General features: G+C 40.5%; 1 protein-coding gene and 1 long non-coding RNA gene across 9 annotated transcripts in view; one reads left to right on the top strand and one right to left on the bottom strand.

The window, feature by feature from the left end:
- TTC6 (tetratricopeptide repeat domain 6) overlaps positions 1 to 23,717 on the bottom strand; it is a 116,071-nt gene that overhangs the window by 11,289 nt on the left and 81,065 nt on the right. For 2 of the 8 annotated variants that reach the window (XM_072986397.2, XM_078392523.1), the window contains exons 23-33: positions 22,431 to 22,581; positions 21,390 to 21,472; positions 18,911 to 18,987; positions 16,290 to 16,450; positions 12,773 to 12,907; positions 11,596 to 11,745; positions 9,677 to 9,817; positions 8,912 to 9,025; positions 8,653 to 8,772; positions 6,272 to 6,345; positions 3,768 to 3,978 (exon numbers count right to left, since the gene is read on the bottom strand). In XM_072986397.2, coding sequence (XP_072842498.2) covers positions 3,768 to 3,978; positions 6,272 to 6,345; positions 8,653 to 8,772; positions 8,912 to 9,025; positions 9,677 to 9,817; positions 11,596 to 11,745; positions 12,773 to 12,907; positions 16,290 to 16,450; positions 18,911 to 18,987; positions 21,390 to 21,472; positions 22,431 to 22,581 — 1,417 coding nt within the window. Of the gene's footprint in view, positions 1 to 3,767; positions 3,979 to 6,271; positions 6,346 to 8,593; positions 8,773 to 8,911; positions 9,026 to 9,676; positions 9,818 to 11,595; positions 11,746 to 12,772; positions 12,908 to 16,289; positions 16,451 to 18,910; positions 18,988 to 21,389; positions 21,473 to 22,430; positions 22,582 to 23,717 lie in introns of those variants that run through there. The other 6 variants (XR_013544715.1, XR_013544714.1, XM_072986399.2 and 3 more) reach the window with 6 other exon arrangements.
- On the top strand, positions 9,020 to 11,431 carry LOC144588944 (uncharacterized). The gene is made up of 2 exons (XR_013544717.1): positions 9,020 to 10,854; positions 11,278 to 11,431. It is a non-coding gene; the product is annotated as an uncharacterized LOC144588944 (long non-coding RNA).

The following is a 23,717-nucleotide window of genomic DNA, read 5'->3' as shown; positions in this document are numbered from 1 at the left end:
TTCTTCCTAACGTTTTGCCAGTCTCCATGGCCGGCATCTTCAGAGGACAGCACTCTGTGCTCTGGTGGAGATTGTTTGGGAGTTGAGTATTTATGGCTGTGAGATCAGCTTTTGTCCTTTTCAGGAGATGGGTGATTATGGTGATCAATGTGTTTTTGTTGTGGGTGTATTGTTGTGATAAGGAGGAGAGATTATCTGTCACTGTGGTTGACTATACGGACTCCCCAAAATCCACAAGGACTCAATCGCACTCAGGCCCATTGTAAATGCCATCGACTCCCCAACATATGAATTAGCCAAATACCTAGTGACCCTCCTACAGACCCACATTGGACAAACCTCATCCTACATCAAAGACTTAGGACATTTCATAAGCAAGATCAGCGTCCTAAAACTTAACCCTGGGGACAGACTGATCAGCTTTGATGCATTATCTCTGTTCACCAAGGTACCGATAAAGGACACTCTGACACTCATCCAGCAGATCTTTCCAGAAGACATCAAGACCCTTTTCAAACAGTGCCTAACCAGCTATTTTCAGTGGGATAATGAATTCTATGAACAGACAGATGACGTGGCCATGGGGAGCCCCCTCAGCCCGGTTATAGCAAACTTCTACATGGAGCATTTCGAAAAACTGGCCCTGGTTTCAGCACCTTTTGCACCCACAGTCTGGTTCCGATATGTGGATGACATCTTCACATTTTGTTGCCACGGTGAAGAAAAACTGGAAGAATTTCTGAACCATCTCAACAGCATCCACTCAAATATACAATTCGCCATAGAAAAAGAAACAGGGGGTCAACTTCTGTTCTTAGATGTCATGGTCATACACAAAACTGACCTCCGATTGGGACACAAGTTCTACAGAATACCCATACACACAAACCGGTACCTACACAAAAACTCCAACCACCACCCACAGCAAAAAAGAGGCATAATCAAAACACTGGTACACCGTGCATATTGGAACTGTGAAGCTCAGTTTCCCAGCACTGAACCCAACCATTTGAAATGGGCTCTAAAGGCAAATGGCTGCTCCAAAAATGAAATCACATGAGCCATCAAGCCAAGAAAACAACACCAAACTGAAGAAGGAAAACAGCCAACCACAAACAAAGTATTTCTGCCATACATCAAAGGGGTCACGGACCGCATGGAGAAACTTTGGAAAAAACACAACTTACAAACAGTATTCAAACCCACCAAAAAAATACAACAAATTTTACGGTCAGCAAAGGATAGAAGGGATCCCCCTCACCACTGCAGGAGTATACCGGATACCTTGAGGTTGTGGCCAGGTATATATTGGAACCACAAAACAAAGTATCCACAACAGAATCAAAGAACATGAGAAACATTGCAGACTAAAACAACCAGAAAAATCGGCAGTAGCTGAACATCCCCTAAAACAAGCTGGACATGAAATTCTATTTCAAAATACTGAAATACTGGACAACACCAGCAATCATTACATTAGACTGCACAGGGAAGCCACTGAAGCAGCAGAACGTCAACAAAAAAGAGGAAAGTTTGAAACTCAACAAAATTTGGTTCCCAGCACTGAAAAATACAGCATGCAAAAGGTCAACGAACTCTACCCAGCCACAAGGACCAGTGATCACTACACACAAAAGATCAGCTAATGCCACCCATCAATCACAGTGACAGATAATCTCTCCTCCTTATCACAACAATACACCCACAACAAAAACACACTGATCACCATAATCACCCATCTTCTGAAAAGGACAAAAGCTGATCTCACAGCCATAAATACTCAACTCCCAAACAACCTGCACCAGAGCACAGAGTGCTGTCTTCTGAAGATGCCGGCCACAGAGTCTGGTGAAACGTTAGGAAGAACAACCTTCAGACATGGCCAAAGAGCCCAAAAAACCCACAACCCTAGGTTCTCTTGAAGAAAAGGGTGGGGTATACGTACAACTGAGAGGAAACATTTTGCCAATCCTGGTGGAAACAGGGATTCCGTAAGAAGGGATTATTGAGAAGGCAGTATAAAAGCCAGTGACAATCCACAAATTGAATCAAGAAGATGAGCACTTGAAAACTCTTTGAATTGTTTTTTTCTTCTTCACCTTCCTGGCTTTTGTACTCTTCAGTGAAGTATGAGGTCTTTTATAATTAGGTTGCATAAAAGATTTAGGCACAGATGGAATGGGGCATCCACAATTGATCCATTAGAGATGCTGCTAATACCGCCAGCAACACTAAGCCTCTGATATTGTGACTGCAGATTTCAACCACCAAAGATACTTGGAGTCAAGAGAGCTGACCCACTGTAGAAGTATTGTCACGAGTACTTCATCTTAGATATTCACGTAGACAAAGAAGCTATGAATAGCAACATGTTCTGAACAGTTAAATCAGAGGCTTGAAGAGACTTTTTCCAAAAATGTTGCCTTAATTTGGCCTCTCTGTTCTGGAGACTAACTTTGCTGAAATCATAACAATTGGAATACTATTGTGTCAAGCATCCACCACCAAGACAAAAGGAACACCTTGTATGATCATCTGAGGAGACAATATTCTCTCTAAAAATGACACATTTCTTTAAAAGTCACAGCTGCCATAAACAGAATCAAAAAACCAGTCACAAGATAACCAGAAGATTTTCCCCCTCCTTTTGTTTTAAGAAATAAGACAGGGAGAAAATCTTTAAAACAAAAACAAAAACAAAGAGCTGAAAATGAACCAAAGCAACTCAACAAATACATTGCAACAAGAAATTTCTGTCTGATGCTCTCAGAGATGCAGATGAAAATGACTTAAGGTAAAACCATTATGGTGGGCCCAAGCACATGGACAGAAGGGTGGAGGAGGGTTCCTTCCAAAACCTAGATAGAGCCATAATCTTAGAACTGCAGAGCTGGCAGGGATGCTATGGATCATTGAGTCCAGCTCCTGTCAAGGAAGCTCAGTGGGTAATCAAACTCCCAACCTCTAGCTCTGCAGCCAGATACCTGTAGTGTCGATAGTTATAAACTTGTCTCTGTACAGGGCAAGAGACCACAGAGGAGAAGAAGAAAACAATACTGCTGTCTTCTACGGGTAGTCCAGGGATTTAGTAGCAGGAAGCTGTACTATTTCCCATTGCAATTCCTTAGAAAAACAGACATGTAAAAAGCCTTTTCCAAGGTGGCAAAACTTGGAATTTCACATGTTGTTAAATAGCAAGAGTGCTGGTTAAAACACATACAGGTCTTAAATAAACATGAAATATTTGTATTCGTATCTCAAGGGCAAGGAGGTGGGATGACAAGTCTCCCTGCTCAGTTGTTGAGTGCTTGGCTGTATGGAGAGGTGGGGAAGCACCAGCCAGGCTACTTCCACTATTGGCACTATGCAGCTGATGACAGCTGTGCATGCCACGTTTAGAGCAGTAAATGGGCCTGAAGGTTCTAGGGGGAGGGTTTGGTTTCTGCTGGTACCCGTGGTGCTGATATTCATATTCATATCTCTCAGGGATATGTATACGAATATCCCATGCCTAGTCTTAAATAATTCAGAGGCCATAAACTTGTTTTCATTCACTAACACTAAATTTAAGCTGGATTACAGACAAAGGGAAAGAGCTGTGTCATAATTTCTCTATAGGTGCATATAATTTAATCCCAAAAAAAGGAGTTAAAGATTCTCAGGTATTATAAATGAACCAGTCCTTGAAACAATTTCACAGAAAATGATCAGGTTAACCTTCTTTTCAACAAGGTATTACAGCCACATTACAGCCGCAACTGCATTACCTGCAAATTGTATCCTAAGCAAACTCTGGCCTTTATAGAAATTGGATTCAGATGTAAAGCTTTCAAGAAGTCCTTCAGGGCTTGTTCCGTGCCTTCCACATGACCATATTCCAGGTATGAATTCCCTCGTCCAATGTAACCATCCAGAGAAAAAGGATCTAATTTAAGGACCTTAGAAAATGACTGCACAGCTTCTTCATATTTCTGAAGCCTAAATCAATATGCATATGAAGGCTATTGTTACTATCAGAATGCTTAATGCAGAATACTTTAAGATACATTTTAACAAGAAAGGAAGCAAAAGAGCATACATTAATTTTGTTTACAGACAGCTTCTGGCTATAATTTCCTATTTCCAACATATTTCTCCTCTCTATCCAACATTTTCTTATGTGGCAAGATTTATAACATTTATTTATTTAGCTATCAGAACAGCTCTGCCAAAATTCTGTCACAAATTGTACCAGTGAAATCAGTTGGTTCAGATGCAATCCCCAATTTGCTATTTCTCCAAACCATCCAATTATGGTTTCTGCATGCTCTGCAAACCATGATTACACCCTGGTCACTAATCATAAATCATGGTCTGCTGGTGCATATGAAATGTCAAAACATATCAGCTTCTAAGAAATCTTGTTTATTTTAGAGTGTTAAGTGAGGGACATTCAAACCGTTTATCAGAAAACCTGTTTTGGATTATTGTGTGCTATGTGTGCACTCACGTACATGACATTACTGAGTTAAATATTAGGATAGATGACATTTGATAAATTGTTCTCGTAACTAGAGATATGCATGAAATGAACCATGAACCCAAAAACATAATAAAGTGGGTTGGTTCATGGTTCACCAACTAGTTTGTGGATCCCATTTTTCCAAAGCAAAATGAAATGCCTAACATTTCCGTCTGTGGCACTTTGTTTGCTTTGGCAAAGTGAGAGGCCCATGCACTCTATTCCCAATGCCTCCGTCACCTACACCTACCTGTTCCTGCCACTGCCACTGCCATCACTGCCAGTGCCATCCTTGGAGGCAGCAGGTCCAGCTTCCCTGCCAGAAGCCATCTGCTGCCTCTTAGAATGTGCCCACCTATCAGCTGGGTGGTGGGTGGACACTCAGAAGCAGCGACCCAGCTTCCTGGAACTTCTTCTGGGCATGCACTCAGCTGACAGGGGAGCACATGCTCAGAGACAGTGCCCAGTTTCCTTGCCAAGAGCCTGCTGCCATCTCTGAGCATGTGCCTGAAGAGGCAGACAGAGGCTGCACAAACCAGATAAATAAACCGCAAACTGGTTTGTTTTCCAGATGTTTGTGGCCATGAACCACAAACTATCACAAACCACTGTTTTTCCGGTTTATGCCCATCTCTACATATAACACAAAAGCTACATACAGTCTTTAAAATATGCATTTCATTGTATCAAGGCCTCAGAGTAAGGAGTTAAAATGACTTCTTAAACTAACAAAAGTTACTTATATCATATCATTTTTTTCCTCCATGAAATCTTCTGTAGAATTTGTAATAAAAAGCAAAGTTTGCTGCTTATATACTGCCCCATAGTGCTTAAAGCACTCTTTGCGTGGTTTACAATTTAATTATGCAGGCTATACACTGAGAAACATGTCCATAAAAAACATGTACATCACCATTCCAGAATATTTATATGCAAGAAGTACACAGAAAGCATATGGGCATGCCCAGGAGATCTGAGTACATAATACCTATTACTGATATCCCCTCAATAATTAGAACAGGAACAGACAGCATTATTCTCATGCAGTTGTGCTACAATAGCTTGAGTATAACAATTTATAATGGTCAGAGAAAAAAAGCTTGCAAAGCCAGAGGTTAAACCTTAAGCTGCCTACTCAGTTGGTGTGAAACATCCATCGAAAGTGTTCTTTTACAGTTAAATACAGACTAACATTTTTCTTGAAAGAAGTGATAGAAATGAGAATCAATAAACATCATGCAATAGAATGTAATGTCATTACCATGGATTGAGTAACTGCACCACATACACACTTGTAGAGATGTGTGTATTAGTCAGTTTATCAAAATAACATTTAAATAACTATATATCTAGCTTATTGATTTTCAAATCAGTGCACAGGTCTAAGAAGCTTTCTGTGGAATGCTGTTTCCTAGCAACCACTAGAAAATAAGCAAAAAGATAGTGAACCATTGCGCTACAAAAATGGATAAAGAAAAGAGGCCTGGTTCCTCAGGAAGAGAAAATCCCTCACCTTTAATTCAAGACTAGCTCTGCCACATAGGATAGTGAAACCCCCTGCTTGAGAAGGCATGTGGATGAGAAAGATGGACAGGAACTAGTGTTCAAATGGAGTCATTTGTGCTCCATATCAAGCAGTGAAATTATCTTAGGTTACCTCTGCTTTCTTGTTCATCTTTGTCCACTACATCTCTGCAAACTCGTAACTGTAACAAAAGGTGACATCAAAACACATATTCCAAACTCCTGCTGATCAGTATTTAATATTACCTGTGACAACAGAGTCCAATAACCTGAAGCAGTTTAGTATCTTTGGGTTTACTCTGTGCTGTCTCTAAAAAATCCTAAAAACAGAGGAAGAGAATACTTGTTATGCACCTGATACTGATGTTGGAGGCACCATCCAATAAGTACCAGTAGTAGAGATGGATACGAACTGGAAAAATGATGGTTTGTGGTTCATAGCTACCCACAAACCACAAACTATCAAAACTCTGAAAAAACAAACTGGTTCATGGTTGATTTTTCAGGTTCGTGCCAGAGTGTGGACTGCCTGCCTGCCTGCTTCTCCCCCAACCACTGTCTCTGTGACCTCCTACTTTCTCTTGAAGTCTCCACTGCCCCTGTCACATCTATTATGACAAGCAGCTAGGATGGTTGCCTGTGCACATGAGCCCAGTGATCAGCAGACAGGTGGCTGCATGAGCACAGGCAGCAGGTCTTGTTTCAAGGACCCAGACCTACAGCTTCTGTGGAAGCACCCACCTGTCAACCAGGGCACAACCACTGCCTATGTGTACATACCTGCTGCTCAGCTAAGTGGTGGGTGCAGATGCACACCCAGCAGTCCCAGGCCTCCTGCCTGTCAGGATGGTGGCGGTGGCTGTGGTGGCAGCTTGAAGCCTGGGTATAGAGCTAACGGGGGCAGTAGGAGGTGGCTAAGTGGTCATCTCCTTTTGCCAAACAAAGTGAAGCACCAAGGGGAGAAAAATCCAGTGCTTTGTTTCATTTCAGCAAAATGGGATTTCCAAATGAAACAATTCACAAGCCCAGTTTGGGGATTTTTTCTGGCTTGTGGTTTGGTTCCTGCCCATCTTTAACCAGCAGTAATGACCCCTGTACGCTTGCTATGAAATAGATTCGTTTTACTGCTGAGTGTTATTTGAGTGATTTCCTCACAACAGAAGAACTTGCACTTAACACACTGGGGATAAATTAATTTTATGATTTCACCATATTTTCCATGTATAAGATGCCCCCAATGTATAAGATTCCCCCCCCACTTTTCTAACCCAAAATTTCTTTCTTTGTAAAGAAGTGGAGGGGGAAGGCAGGGATCAAAGCGATTTGATTCCTGCTTTTCCCCTCCACTTTCTTGGGAAGAAAGTGGAGGGGGAAAGTGATTCCTTCTTTACCCCTCCACTTTCTTGAAAGTACTTTTCCGCACCACTTTCTTTGCAAAAATCTACTTTCCCCCGTCACTTCTTGCAAAAATAGTTGAGGGGGTGCTTTCCCCCTCCACTTTCTTTGAAAAAAGTCAAGGGGGGAGCAGGGATCAAAGGGCTTTGATCAAAGCGTTCCTTACATTACATTACATAGGCATCCTTCAGTCTCGAGAGACTATGGTGACATGCTCTGAATTGAGGAATGTCCTCTCCAGAGCATGAAGCCCGGGTAAGGTAATATGGAGGATAGGCTGTTACCCAAGCAGCAGATCCCCCCTCTCCACATTGCTGAAATGGTCCAATGGAAAGGCAAGAGCCAATACAATTGGTTCCAGCAATGTTGCAGGAGTTGGCAGAACGACATGAGCTGCCTTCGGGACTCCAGCTCCGGATTTTGCCTCTAGGTTAACTCCTGAAGCCTTTTCCATGAGTGGATATAGCCACAAGGCAGTGGAGGTTTGAAATCGGAGTTTTCCTTCTCCTAGATGTGCTGCCTCCCATGGCTGACGAGCCCCACCTATATATCAAAAGAGAATTTCATTATTAAGGCTTCCAGGAGCAGAAACCCACATTATTATCCTCAGATGTTTTTAGGAAAGCCATAGAGGACAGTATATGTGACCCATAAGGCACATTTTATCTGACTTATTAGAAACCATTTTTGACAGCTATCTAGATTATGCATTCTGTACTAACTCTGCTTTCTGAGCCATCCTCAAAAGTATCGGCATATACAGTGTAAGACAAGTAATATACTGTAGATGGGAAGTTACCATGGCCTGAATTACTGTGAAAAGGTTAATCCTGTCCAGGAATCACTGACAAAACACTCAAACTGAACTTCCTATAACAAAATTGAATCCTAGAGGAGCGCCAAGCTGTAACTGCTCCATCAGGGTACTGCAAACTTACCAGGGTCAGATGTCCACCCAATTCCTGGACCAAGCAACCTCATGTTTTTTGTTTTTTTTTTTGTGATTCAGTTTTAGTTTACTAACAACTGATTTTTTTCATTAAATATATTTCTGAACCAATCTAAATAATTGCCCTATCCATAGGGTAGGATGTTTTGTTACTTTGCATTATGTTTTTGATACTGTATCAAACAATGGAATTCATAAAACCTTTTTTTTTCAAGCTGCTGCACTCTATATTAGAGAAATAGGAAACATATTTTTAATATACTGAATCAAGAAAAATCTATACCTCCAATGCATTAGTATATTCTTCCAGTTCTGTGTAAAGCAATGCACGGTTGATCAACACTTTCAAGACAATGTCCTTGTTTGCTTCAAGAAGAAGAACAATCCCATAATCTATCAAAGCCTATAAAATATATATTACATCATAATTGTATGCATTTGTAGAAACAAAGAATTCTCCACTGTATGAAGATGCTCGAGTCTTTATTAAGTCAATTGAATAATATTCTATGAATGCTAATTTTACATAAAATAAAGCTTACCTTTTTGTACTCTTTCAGCTGGTGGAAGGAAATTGCTCTATTATAATATGCCAAAATGCATGTATTGTCCAAGAGTGTAGCATTAGTTAAATCTTCAGCAGCCTCCTTATAGGTCTATAAAAAGATAGCATAGTATTAGATGTTATCATCTGAGATCACAGTAAACCTGTGTATATATATAAAAATAAAAACTTTGTGCATCCGCTGGTAGGAATTTTATTGATCTTCCTTCCAATATGCAGCAGTGGCCCCCAGTGGTCCTCAGTGAGAATGGCTCTGAAGGAATAACACTGCATAATGAAATACTGTACTCTTATTCCCGGGAGGATTTTTTTTTCAAACTAATATGAACATTTGTTTCCAATGCCAGCAATGATGTTATCTCATGACTAGTATCTTTCCCACTAGGCCATCAGATATGAGTAAACATGCACAGGATTACAATGCTAATCTTTGAACTTCACAGAACTCTTTTTATTATCCATATCAATTTCTTTACCTTATGCTATTACCGATAGAATTATTTTACTAGAGTTAACATTATCCAATTCTGAAATTTTATTCAAGTCTTGTTACTCTGCAAGTTGTTATTATGATGAAAGTGTATTCCTAAAGCCATGTTCAATTATGATTGATTACTTCATTCATCTACAAATCAACAGCTTCTTCTGGTCCAGCAATGAACTTCAAACATACATCTTCATCTGTGACAGACTTTGCATATGCGTCACTCCCAAAAATTAAGACAAGAGTAGGCATGTTTACCCTGTTATAAAATTTCAGGACTCCTCTGTAAAGGTAGGCTCTCACACTTCTGGGCTCAATTTTGATGGCTTCAGTACAATTCATTATTGCCTTAGAAAATCTTCCTTTGCTCCCATAATAAGCAGCTCGACTTAAATATGCCTTTTTCCAGACAAACATAAACACATTACAGAACAAAACCAGCTGGGTATACTCCAATGACATCATATTGTCTACATGATATTGACTTATGATTCTAACAGAGGAATAAAAAGTGTAACATTTTCAAACTCTAACCTGTCCAAAATGTTTTGTAAATGTCACTAGAATCAGGCATGTTAACAAGAAGTTATCATATACACACAGCAGCCAAAAGCATTTCTATGTAATAAGCATTTCTATGTAATAAGCATTAAATGAAAACTAGCTTATAATCTGCATCTGGGAAAATGTTTTTGTCCTACTAAATCATGCATTAATTTTGTTGCAATTCCCAGGAGGAATAAGAATGCACAAAATGTCACAGGGCGCTATTGTAAATATAATCCATGCTATTGGCCAGAATCCTATTATGACTTTATTCTGGAGTAAGTGAACGTGTGTAAAATGTGGTGGTAAATTGTAGCCTTTTAAAAGGTACTCGGTATATGACCAGCCATGTAACTAGGTAAAGGTAGAGGTTCCCCTTGACATTTAGTCCAGTCGTGTCCAACTCTAGGGCACAGTGCTCATCACCATCTCCAAGCCATAGAGCCAGCATTTGTCTGTAGACAATCTCAATGTTTTAAATGGGTTTTTTTCGCTGTGCGATGATCGGTTCCCTGCTCTGGGAATCGATTTTTGCTTTAAGACAATCAGCAAACAGCTGGTCATCGAGTTTCAAAATAGCCGCCGGCTGAAGGAAATGGCCCCCCACTGTTTTCTAGGACGGATTCCTCGCTTTACAGGCACCGAAAATGCTTGCCATATGGAGGATCTTCACTGGACGAGCAGGTATTCAGCCCATTGGAACGCATTGAATGGTTTTCAATGTGTTTCATTGGGTTTTTTTATTTTGTTTGACGCCGTTTTCACTCTACAGCGATTTCACTGGAATGAATTAACGTCATCAAATGAGGCACCACTGTATATGGATGAAAGAATGCCTGGGGAAAGTGAATGAACACTTGTAAATACATATACACATAGGCTCTCCTGAGGTAGGGTTGCCAGATACACGGGTACTAAAAGGAGGACATAGAAAAACAAAAAGGAGGACAAAGGAGGACATATTGGATGTTTCATTTGAATTGTTCCAGATTAAACCCACAATCAATACAATTTTATTACAATAGCTGCCAATAAATGTCTCTTAGTGAACTGACCAAGAAACAGTCATGTTAAAAAATAAAAATAAATTCAATGGAGGCTTTTTTTTCAAAATACCAGGGGTGGGCAGGCAGGTGGGGGTGGGGAAAACCAGGGGGAAGGGGGTCCTTCCACCTCTCCCCCTCCCATCCAAAATTATAAAATAAAATATACAAAAGCCTGACATTTTATCTTTGCCTGCCTGACGGAGAACATTAGGCTAAAAAGGAGGACATGTCCTCCTTTTTCCTGACATCTGGCAACCCTATCCTGAGGGGAAAACCACATAAAGCATTACAATAAGGGTACTGTACTAATGGAAAGTATTGTGGTGATGGATAGATGTCTTCATGTTATTTTACTTTTTTGGTTATGAAGAGGATTTAACTCACTTCTTAGTTGCTTGTGTTGTTCAGACAAAAATGAAAACATATTCATGACCATTCTTAAACATACGTAGGTGTTGGTACAAAGCTTTTTCCTAAATAAGGAAAACTTAATTTAACAAGAATCAACTTTCCTATTAAACTTAATTTTTCCTCTACTATTTAGTACTTACGGCAGACCTTCAACAATCAAATAATGAGCTTTACCTGAAAATGCTTTGGTGAAACACTAAGTGTTTTATTAAAATCTAATATGCATTTAGCTTGCTGAAGTTGCATTCTGCATAGCCCTCGCTGATAAAATGCATCTGCATAATGTGGGTATAATCGAACAGCAGCAGTAAAAGCATCACATGCCTAAAAAGATAGTATAATAGGCTTTAATAAATATTTTTCAAATGGTTGGAATATTAGCATCTAAAGTTAATTTAGTAACATTCTTCATATTTTACTTTTTAGTTCAATTTATAGCAAATTTGGCATACTGTGAAAATACAGACACTACAAGATAAAGCACTCAGTTTTTAATATATATCACAGCATTTCCTTCTATAAAATTGAAGTTTCAAAGATGAGAAAAAAGAGAATAGAAATGCATTTTACATTTAACTGCTAAAACAGGTAATTTTAAAGATCTTTCTCTGCAGCAAATCGGGGATAATGGTTCTGAACACATACTACTTTGCCAGATAGTTTGTTCATACAGCTCCACATATACCATAGTTAGTTCTATGAATTATTTATAATCAACATGTATAACCTGCTTTTACACATACCATGAAGTATAACTAATAACAAAGATGCTAAGAACATTACAATAAACTGCATATGAAAACAATAATAGTAAAAATTTAAGGACAATACCATAGGTTTAATGCAATAGTACAACCATACTTAGGAATGACAAGATTAAGCTGGTGGGCCATAAGCTTTATTGAACTGAAGTCAATAGCAAGGGAACTTCATGAGTGCATGTGGGTGGGAAGTTCTAAAGTTTGTGCAGAGCCCATTAAAATGCTATCTTCTCATGGCACCAGTGGCATCATATAAACTTTACATAGCAGAAACATATTTTCCCCTAATCTTAATACTCAAGCAAATTCATAGTGTGGAAACCTGTTATTTTTAAAAAAAACTGGACATAAGTTGGATGTACTATAGGGGTATGGCTGAAATGATTTCAATAATTGCCTCTTCATCCCAATTCCCAAATTTCCTTTCCTGGAGTGCTCAAAAAGAGTTTAATATATATTTTAATATTTAGGAAATTAGTGAAGAATGACTTAAAATATTTCATCTCAGAATTCATTTTCAACTCAACAATCAGAACTCTAATCTACAATACTTAAAACCAAGAATACAGAACTCTAAAAAAAACAGTTACCTCAAACAAAGAGATCTGTTCCATGTAGCACTGTCCTATTAAAAAATACATTTCTGCAGCTTCAAACGTATTGGGTGGATTTTTTGCAGTGCCAGTCAGCAACTTTAACGCCTGTTTAAAACTAGCTATTGCATCCTGTAATAAAAGGTTAATGACAATTTCTTTTTATTTTAGTGTTGTAGATTATCAGCTCCTGTACCTATACCATGAGCAGAAACAGCAACCACCAGCCCAGCCCACTCCACAGCCTTTGAGAAAGGTCTTTCTGTTCCGCTTTTGCTGAGACTCCAGAGGCTGGATCTGGTGCTCTGACACTGAGTGACAGTCTGAACTGATAAACCAACACCATCTGTCCGAGTCACATTGTCAAGTCCCTATGAACCCACTGCCACCTGGCCCCACCTCCACACACCTGCTGCCACCATCATCTTCAAAGCAAGCAAGCCTTGGCCCACCCACACACTGGTTAGCTGATAGGCCGGTGCAAGCAGGCTTTCTGAAACAGGATGAATGTTCTAGTATGCAGGGTGTCCAAATACCTTTCACTGTGATGCTCTAGCCTGCCACTCTTATAGGCCAGGTCCTCCTACCTGCTGGCCTATCAGCTGGGCTGTGTATGCACAGTCCCAAGCCTCGGGGCCAGGACCAAAGACTCAGACAATTGGACTTGGGGCTTGGGACTCGAACCCTGAAACTTGCACTCAGACTTGGGACTCAGTCCTGGAGACTTACCAAGAGGGTCTGGCTGAGCTGATACTAAGCTAAGTGAGTCAGTGCTAAATCCAAAACCCTTTGAGTTCAGAGATGTTGGAAATTACAGAGAGTTACCATGATCCTGGTTTAACTATGTGGCTATGAGTCAGGCTGAGAGGGGTTTGGATCTGGCATAATTTTCCCCCACCCACAACCTTTTTAGCTCATCTGCTGCCTGCTCTCAGCTAGCACAGCAATTGTGTCAGCAGATCTGAGATAAGCTGGCATAAGGGTAGTTGTGCCAACACAAGAGGCTTCTGTCTATTCCAGAGCTACAAGGACTTGCATATCTTTGAGTTCAGGTCATACTGCTAGGCAGTAAAGTCATGGTCCTAGCCCTAAAGAATGACTGAAGGACTGAGTTGTTCCAATGTATGTAAATATTGTTTGGTAGAAAGCAACCTGACTGCAGAAAAGAAGAACCGGCTACTGGAAAGGGCAGTCTGAAATGGGGAGATAACCAACCTTTAGGCTGATTTTAGAATAATTAGGTTTAACTATGTCATATTGGTTTGGTTATAGAAGAACTGAAGTAAGTAAGTTGTGCGCCATGACAATTCAGAGTGTTGCCTTCAGCTTGGGATATTTTCTTGAACAAAAACAAAAATTATTGTGAAACTTTAAAGCTGAAAAAATATTTGGGGGAGATTTTGTGAGTTGCAATCTATTTCTTCAGACATAAGGATTACAATTCTCGTACTTAAACACATCACACATGAATAAAAAAATTGGATTGTAATCCATGAACACTTACAATGAAATACTGTATTTGATGGCATATAAGACTTTTTTGCCCTGAAAAACATGCCTCCAAGTGGGGGGGTCGTCTAACCGCCTAGAGTTGTCTTAATTGACTAGATAGGCGGGATATTAAATAAATAAATAAATAAATAAATAAATAAATAAATAAATAAATAAATAAATAAATAAATAAATAAATAATACGCTGGGTGCACTTCAGTTGGGATAGACATAGCTGCCCATAGTGGCCTTCCGATGCCCACCCACCTCATTCTACATACCATCCAGTATCGCGCGGTATCCAGGGGCTTCCCCCACCCAAACCGATGAAAACCCCAACAGCCCACAGCGGATATATCCACGTGTCCCCGACAGGCAGCCTGCACAGGCACGGAACTCACCCCGTTCTCGGCCAGGGACTCCCCAGTGCGGATGGGAAAGGCAAGGCTGCCGGGGCCTCCGGCTACCGTCTTCGGGATTCCCCCTGCACCCACCGAGAGAAGACGGACGGAAGTGGGTAGGCCGGCCCGCAAACACAGGCTGCACCATCCGGGAAGGGTGTCCCTGATGCTCCTTCCCACCCCTGGGCCTGCCGCCGAAACCAACGCAAGCCTCCTGGGGTTGCTCAGGCGCGGCTGCTCCGGCTGGTCTGCCCCGCTGCCACGGCGTCCTCCCCTCCCAGCTTCCAAGCCCTCGTCGGGTGATTCTCTGGCTGCTGTGACTGAGGGTGGAGGATCTTATGAAAAGCGGGCTCGCCCTCTCGGTCTGCCCTGCCGCCACCTATCCGCGTCCTTTAAAACCTTCCCCTACCACCTCAGGTAAGCCCTACCATCGCTTGGGCCCCAATCCGCGGCACGCCTCGCTATGGGGGGAGGGGGTAAAAGGCAGAGGGAGGGGTAGTCTTATACAGCAAGAATATAACAAACTCTACATTTTGAGTGGAAATGTTGGAGTCGTCTTATCCACCCAGTCGTCTTATATGCCGGCAAATACGGTAAGTGTGTTAGCCTTAAATGTAACTCTGTTAATGCCTCATTAACTCTGGGCAGATGAAGCTAGCACAGCACAAAGGGTAATCCTAAAAACCGTGTTTTCTGGAGAAGAAAGTGACTAATTAGTTGTTTTTTTAACTGTGATTCTTTGTGCAGATCTGTGAAATCACACTAATGAGACTATGGTTTTGCACCTGCACAGAGCATGATTCAGAACCTTCTAGAGCTAAACCACAAGGCAGGAAGCCCACCTCTATCCTTCATCACACATGTTTACAGTACACGAACCTTGGGTAAAGACTCTCAATTCTAGTCTTCTGCGCACTTGAGAAAATAAGCAGACTAGACACAAGAGGAGAGGAGAATGGGTTGTGTGAGCTCACCAGATAACCCCTTGAAGAACCACATTTAAAAGCAAACCCTTGTTCTTCATTGGTATCTCTGTGACTTACACTACTGGAGAGTGATAGTACAGAAAAAAGACCTTGTCCACTTGTATTTCTACTTAAAACCATCTTTCCTTCCCCTTTCATAGCTGGCCCATACCTTCCTGGCACAGAGCTAGGGCATGTATTCTTTTGGAGATGATTCATGGAGATGCAAAACAGCTCTTTGTTCTGCCTTCATTGACCAAGAGTTTAAATAAATTGCACTGAAGATAAAGCCATTTTAAGTACTGGCCAGACTGCACCAAATTTCACAGTGTGGACAGGCCTTTCAGAGATAGAACTGAGATCTAAATTAGGAACAAGAATGCTCATATGTGGGGCTATCTTACACCAGTAATCGGAACATTTCTTTAAAAGTGCCCCAAAGGTCATAAAATCAGTCTAAGCCTGCAAAAAACAAAGAAAGGTTGGCTAACATATTACTGTCTATAACACAGAAGAACAAATGTTTTGTGGTATAAGAAATGTTGACAGATCAAGAAGCCAAATATTCATTCAATCCCATGGCAAAAGTCTATTTCAGCCACACCCATTTTCCCCTTTCCATTCAAAATTACACAAATGTAAGAGTGTTTCTTTAACCTTGTGTTTTCTGGCTTTCATTTGGATTTTTCCAAGCAGAACAAACATGGCAGGCTCAGGCTCCTGTTTGGTAACTGACAGTGCACACTCAATAGCTTTGTTATGATTCTGACAAAATGACTGAACGAGTGCTTCTTGAACAAGAGAACATTCAAGGGATCCTGGAAGAAATGTAAAGAAAATATTTTTGATGGGTTTACTAATTTCTATAATTCCACAAATCCATACTAGAGATGGGGATGAATTAAAAAATGAATTGCAAAATTTATCAAAAATTGCTAATTCATCAATTTGTATTCATATGACTAATGCCCCAACAAATAGGAATCAAAAAATTTGAGACATTTTTGTTCATAAATTCATTGGGCTATAAAATGCCCCCCAGGCACCCAGAGACAACAAACTTGAATAGGTGCTTCCCCTGACTGTCCTCTACAATCCCTCCAAGTTTGGTGAAGACTGGGTTTTGGATGTCCATGTTATACATCCACAAAGAAGACCCATCCAGAAAAGATCCGCCCCAGGAACCTAGAGACACCAAAATCACAAAGAAGCTTCCCATGACATTCCTGTACAATATTTTCCAGTTTGGTGAAGATTGGGTTAACACACACATACGTGAAAAAAAGGAACTTCCAAAGCCAGCAGAAGATCATTTCTAGGGTTTTGAAATCAATGGTTTTTGAAAGCAGCTGATTTCTGAAGTGGATTAACAGCAGATGTTTGCTGCCATAGGATTCTCTCAATATAGTACTAATCTACTACGACAAACAGAGGAAGGAAAATCCAACAGACAAAATGATTTCAAAGGTTTTTAAGGGGTTATAAAGGGCTTTTCCAATTTCTTGAAAAACGATTTCTGATTAGAAATCAGTTGGACTTAATGAAGGTCACTCAGCCGCTGTGCAGGGAGACTTGTCCTCCCTCCCCATCCCTGGAGTAGGTAGGCAATCGGGAAGAGAGTGGCACTCTGGGATTAATTGGAAGGATGAGCGAGGCTGCTGCTGCCACCTGACACATGACTGGACTGTCTGGCCCCAGGGGCCAGACCCTTGTTAAGTTCAGCTGTGTGGGAATATATGTATACAAATACCCCCATCTCTATTTCTGATCCATTTCAACCTGATTTCTTAAGAAAGAGAGAAGATGGGTGGGTACTATGGGCACAAATTCCAGTGAGATTTGCCCTTAGAGCACCAAGAGCAGCCCATGGAAAGGATGAGCTCTCTGACTCCAAGATCCCAAGCTGCATTCATCCATCCCATCTATCCATCTATCCGTCTATCCGTCTGTCTGTCCATCTTATCTATCTATCTATCTATCTATCTATCTATCTATCTATCTATCTATCTATCTATCTATCTATCTATCTATCTATCTATCTATCTATCTATCTATCTATCTATCTATCTATCTATCTGTCTGTCTGTCTGTCTGTCTGTCTGTCTGTCTGTCTGTCTGTCTGTCTGTCTGTCTGTCTGTCTGTCTGTAACTCTACCACTAGCTGAAACTACACTAGCAGAAAGCAGTTTTGCATAATTCAGCCTTAAATAGTTTCCTAATCAAGGGATGGTGCCTGACAAACCTCTGTAGGAAGCCTGTTCCTGAAGAAAGGGGCCACGAATAAGAGAGTTCAGTTCCATGTGTTTGGGCTTCCTTGGGTGTTTCAACTGTTAGCATCAGTGACTATGAGGAGCATGTGGGATGGATACCTGTTTTCTGAGAGTCTGCCAAATATCAAGGTCCTAAACCATTAAGGCTTAGCATTTGATGTCATTCCTGCCATGTTCATCAGTGTCACCACTTTATATGAATGATGTGATACAGGCCTACACAACTTGGGGTGAAATCTAACTGAGAAAAGCCACTCATATGATGGCAACTGCAGTGTTTTTTCTCCTCCTCTGCTTTCACACAATTGGTTGCACCACTATATGATTGGTGTGAAAATGAGAATGTAGCAGAGGGGAAGAAATGCTTGCATAGTTGTGCAGTTGTATAAACGAATAGGATTTTGGCAAAAGTACAAGGCAGAACATGTATGCAGTCATGCATATGTTTGACTACCATAACCCACCAAAAAGGCATGATTTATACAGGCATTCATACATAAACATGCTAGTGTGATATTATATGCATGGTTGGAGGGGATCTGTGGCTCCTGAATATCCCCCTACTAAATGTGTTTAGAATTTACAAATATATGAGCCACATAGTAGAAGTCCTTTGAATATGCAGCATTTGTTTCCCTGTTCATTTAGGGTTGAAGAGAGAAAAACAGAAGAAATATTTTGTGACCCTCAGCCCGTAGCAGTAGCAGCACAGTATCATCACGTTCTGTTTTAAATATTTTCTGAGATCTGTGCCAAGCACCAAAGAACAGTTCCACAGGCTCAATGGGATGTTGAGTTTGTTTTTTCTTTGAAGCAGCAGCATCTCATGCCATCTATCAAACCACTTTTGAATTGGGAAGGGAAATCTAAAAGAAATTGTAACTGGGCTTGAGGGGTATCTGCTTTACAACGGAAAAAAATTATAAACAGTTCCATTTAGGATGTTTCAAGTAACTCCTTGTACTATGACCATGTTTCCATAGAAGTCAAAACAGAAATAAACCTCACCTTGGTCCATTTTAGCCACTTGGTATATACAGAAACTTGCAAGTTCATAATTCTTCATTGCGAGTAAATACTGTCCTCTGAAAAAGAATTTTAGCAAATCTAAATTGCTCAGAACTTCTGCACTTTAGTTAACATCTCAACATATATTAACAGAGCATTCCTAAACAGGGGACAGTTAAGTGTTCCTTTGCTCACCACTTCTAAAATATTGTCAGCTTACAGTAGTCAATGCAGAAGGCAGTTCTTTCTATTCTTTTTTTAACTATTCTTTTTTTCAAAGCTCTTTTATTCCTATAGGTCCTAATCCTGGAGTTCCTCTTGGCAATGAAGGGGCCATGAACTTCAAAGATCCAAGATCACCTTCATCTCACCCCTGGTTTGTATGTGTATTTGTAATTCCTATGAACCAGTTTAGCATATTGGGTGAGAAATCTTGAAGAAAGAGATTGTGAAAAGTTACAGTTCAAAGAGAGAAAAACAAAGCTGGTAAAGAACTGGATTACTGTTGTTTAGGACTGAGTCCGTCAACACATTAATTGCAATTTATGTGCATAAGGGTGTATCTGGAAGGCATGTTCTTTGTAGCTTTGGTATAACTTGTTATCTGTGTATTTTCTTCTGAAGTTTTAAGGTAGTACTTATCAGAACTGCTGTTTTTTTTTGGGGGGGGTGCCTATAGGACTATACAAGAGAAATTTCTGAGAGACAGGAATGCTTTAGGACTCAGAGCAGAATGAGATGTTATTGATAGCCTCTGATGAGAGCTGAAAGCATCTTACTTTTGGAAATACATATTTAAGGCAGTCTTTAGTTTTTAAGAAAATCATACTTCAAAGAATTCTGATATTTAAGTTCTGAAAATTAATTTTAAACCAAAGCAAGCTAATTTGTAGACTTCAGGAGGTGAGAAAAGCTCATGTTGTATATTCAGGTGCTTTTGCCAGTTAAGGAATCTTTTCTTTTAATGATGGATTTTCTGCTATATTTGTTTGTCCCCTGAAAAGATTATGGAATAAAGAGAGCTTGCTGTATATTTCTTTATAGTAGTCTTTTGCTGGTTCATCAGGGACTCTCAATCTCTTTTCATACAGAGACACTAAATCTAGTTGTAGATTACATTTTTGTTGAAGTTGTTTATTTACAGGTTTTTTAAATGCAAATCTTTACAAAGTTTACAGTTAAGTTTGCCACACGAAAATACTACTAACATGACTGGAGAATTAGGTGCATCTGGAGGTGCTCTTCATCTAGTTCCCATGTTTCTCCCAAGGTTAAAATTTAACAGCTCTCATAAGATTAAAAACATGTAATAGGATTAAAAACAGGTTCTGGCTCGTTTGGAGAGACCTTTCACAGACTGATCTCCTTCTACAGACCTGTTACTTTGCATGAACAAAGTGACACTGGAATAAGGCAAAACTAGCTTGCTCTCCCTCATTATAAATTTAGTCCACCCAGATCATAGGCATCCTTCAGTCTCGGGAGACCATGGTAACATGCTCTGAATTGAGGAATGTCCTCTCCAGAGCATGAAGCATGGGTAAAGTAATAAGGAGGATAGGCTATTACCCAAGCAGCAAATCCCCCTTCTCCACATTGCTGAAATGGTCCAATGGAAAGGCAAGAGCCAATACAATTGGTTCCAGCAACATCGCAGGAGTTGGCAGAACGAAATGAACTGCCTTCGGGATTCCAGCTCCAGATTTTGCCTCTAGGTTAATTCTTGAAGCCTTTTCCACAAGTGGATATAGCCACAAGGCAGTGGAGGTTTGAAATCGGAGTTTTCCTTCTCCTAGATGAGTTGCGTTCCATGGCTGACAAGCCCCACCTACCCGGCCTGCTCTTTAACAGTGTGCAAGTATGATCCAACCCTTAGAACTTTCCTGCCTCCCAGGTGTATACAAATCTAATTAGCTTTCCTATTTACCATATTAGGGCCAGAGATAGAAAAAGAGAAGCTGGTCCTGGGACACACTCATTTTAAGTTTCCCAGGGGAAAAAAAGTTTCCCAGGGGAAAAAACTCAGCAAAATGCCCATGCAAACTCAGCAAAATGCTCATGCAAACGTACCTGGCCTTCAGCCTCAGCCCAGCTTCCCAGGGAAAAGGCCCAGGGTCCTGGGACACGCTCATTTAAAGCAGAAATCCTCACCCTCTAGGCCCCACCTCCAGGCCATGTGGTGGGGGAGACAAAACAAAGAAAACCCAGGGGGGAAAAACTCAGCAAAATGCCCATGCAAACGTACCTGGCCTTCAGCCTCAGCCCAGCTTCCCAGGGAAAAAGGCCCAGGGTCCTGGGACACGCTCATTTAAAGCAGAAATCCCCTCCCCTAGGCCCCACCTCCAGACCATGTGGTGGGGGAGACAAAAAAGAAAACCCAGGGGAAAAAAAAACTCAGCAAAATGCTGAAGGGCTAAATAGGACTAAAGATATTATGTAACAGTATATTAAATCAGCCCCAATAATATTAGAATGTTACCTTTTTAAGCACAAGTGTGCTGAGTTGGGCTGAAGATGAATGGCTCTGTTTATATCCTTAACTGCACTCTTTAAATCATGGATCTGTTATTTTCAGAAAGACAAACATTTATTATTCCTAATTTCTGGATACTGCTATAACCTTCAGTGCATCACCTGTGACAGAAAATGTGTCTTTCTTTGAACAGTTTAAAAACAGCTTTTCATAAAACTATAAGCATAAGTGTGGCCTAAAACAGTGGCCATCCAGTTCCACATTGTCCCCATAGTATCTAGAATAGTACAACTATATTCCAATATCAGAGTATGCACAAAGGAACATAGGTAAAGGAAAAGGCTCCCCTTGACAAATTGTTCAGTTGTGTCCAACTCTAGGAGGCGGTGCTCATCCCCATTTCTAAGCCGTAGAGCCAGCGTTTGTCCATAGACAGGTTTCCGTGGTCACATGGCCAGCGTGACTAGACACGGAATGCTGTTACCTTCCCACTGTGGTGCTACCTATTTTACCTACTCACATTTTACATGCTTTCAAACTGCTAGGTTGGCAGGAGCTGGGACAAGCAACGGGAGCTCACTCCGTCGCGTGGATTCAAACTGCTGATCTTACAATCTTGCAGCCCAGAGGCTTTGCGGTTTAACCCGCAGCGCCACCATGTTCCCTGTACAAAGGAACATAGGGAATAGCAAACTATGTAGAGCAGATCTAAAAAACCAAAGGATTTTAACACAACTTCCAAACAAATAGGTGGAGTATTATGCTAGGTGTCAATCTGGAATGTATAACATAGTCAATTCAAATGTTTCTTTATGGGAATTTGCCGCAGGACTGTGTAAGAACTTTTCTCTTTCGACTATACTGGCTGCTATTTGGCTTGCAGGCCTAGAAGTGAAAGAATTGTGCCCACAAAGGAAACAGTGAGCCAGGCCTCTAAAACAAACATGATATGCCTTCATTCACACAAAGAAACGGCAGAGAGGAAGTTAGTTACTCATCACAATTGCTTGTTACAGAAATTTTAAAAGACAGATAATTAATAGGTACCTTGTTATATGCTTGCGCTCTGCACAAATAAGGTCTAATATCTAAAGGATCAACCTGAATGGCATGAGTGAACTGTCGAATAGATTCAAAATAATGATCCAAGTGTAACATGAAGATCAGTCCAATATTTACATAAGCTTCAGTAAGAGTCCTAAAAATAGAAACAGAATTTATGAGTGCTAGATTACATAATATGTCTTTACAGTGTGCAGTTTCATAGCATCTACTGCATTAAAACACATGTACCTTCAGGGCTCTTCCCCATAGAGCATTTTCCTCTCCACCACTTTCTGTCTAGGTGCCAAATGCTTAAATGGTTTATTGGGATGCATGCAGTCATGTTTAGAAAGCCATGTCTCTTCTTCAATGATTTTTAAATAATCTTGGGAGGAAAACTGGAATGAACTACAGTATTCTGCTAGAACACTGTTGCTGTTTTTGTTTTGCTTGCATGCTGCTGTAGCTTTTTGTCCCTAACATTCACTGCAGATCCATTTCTATTCCCTTTAAGAAATCAGCATTTCCTTTTTAAAAGGAAAAAAACCTCCATTCAATAATATTCTTGAAGGATTTCACGGCCAGGATGCGATGGCTGTTGTAGGTTTTTCGGGCTGTCTGGCCATGTTCTGGAGGTTTCTCTTCCTAATGTTTCACCACTCTCTGTGGCCGGCATCTTCAGAGGACAGGAGTTAGAACACAGACTGAAGATGCCAGCCACAGAGACTGGTGAAATGTTACGAGCGAAAAAAAAAACCACTCCTGAACATGGCCAGACAGCTCCAAAAACTTACAACAACGATCTGTTCAATAACCTTGAAGAAATTGTGCAGAAATCTTTAATAAATAAGCTTCTATTTATGTGATTTATTTATTGCATTTTTATGTCAGTTTCTCTCAGGACTTGAGGCTCTCACAACATCCAAATAAATAGGAATTAAAACAAAAGATCTAACCCATTAAAAAGCTATTAAACATGGTAATATGAAAACACTGATCTGAAAACTATTTTTGAAATGTAAAACATTAAAAAGACATCTATCTGTAAAGGTGATGGGACCTTAAAGAAGGTCTCCCTGATAGACCTTAAGACCTGAGGTTAACATGGATTTTTGTTGCTGTTGTTGAGCAGTGGTATAGTATAACTGAAAGCTTCCTGATAAGAAGATCTTGCCATCTACGCTCCACCCTCCACTTTTTTCAGTGGCATTGTTTTAATTCCATATCGTAGGAGGAATAAACCAGGCAATGCAATATATGCAGACAGAGTGTCCCATGATAGTCATATGG

This window comes from Pogona vitticeps, chromosome 1 (assembly GCF_051106095.1).
Source record: "Pogona vitticeps strain Pit_001003342236 chromosome 1, PviZW2.1, whole genome shotgun sequence".
NCBI lineage: Eukaryota > Metazoa > Chordata > Lepidosauria > Squamata > Agamidae > Pogona > Pogona vitticeps.
Note: the sequence above shows the minus strand (reverse complement) of the source record. Positions and strands in the feature narration are given on the sequence as shown.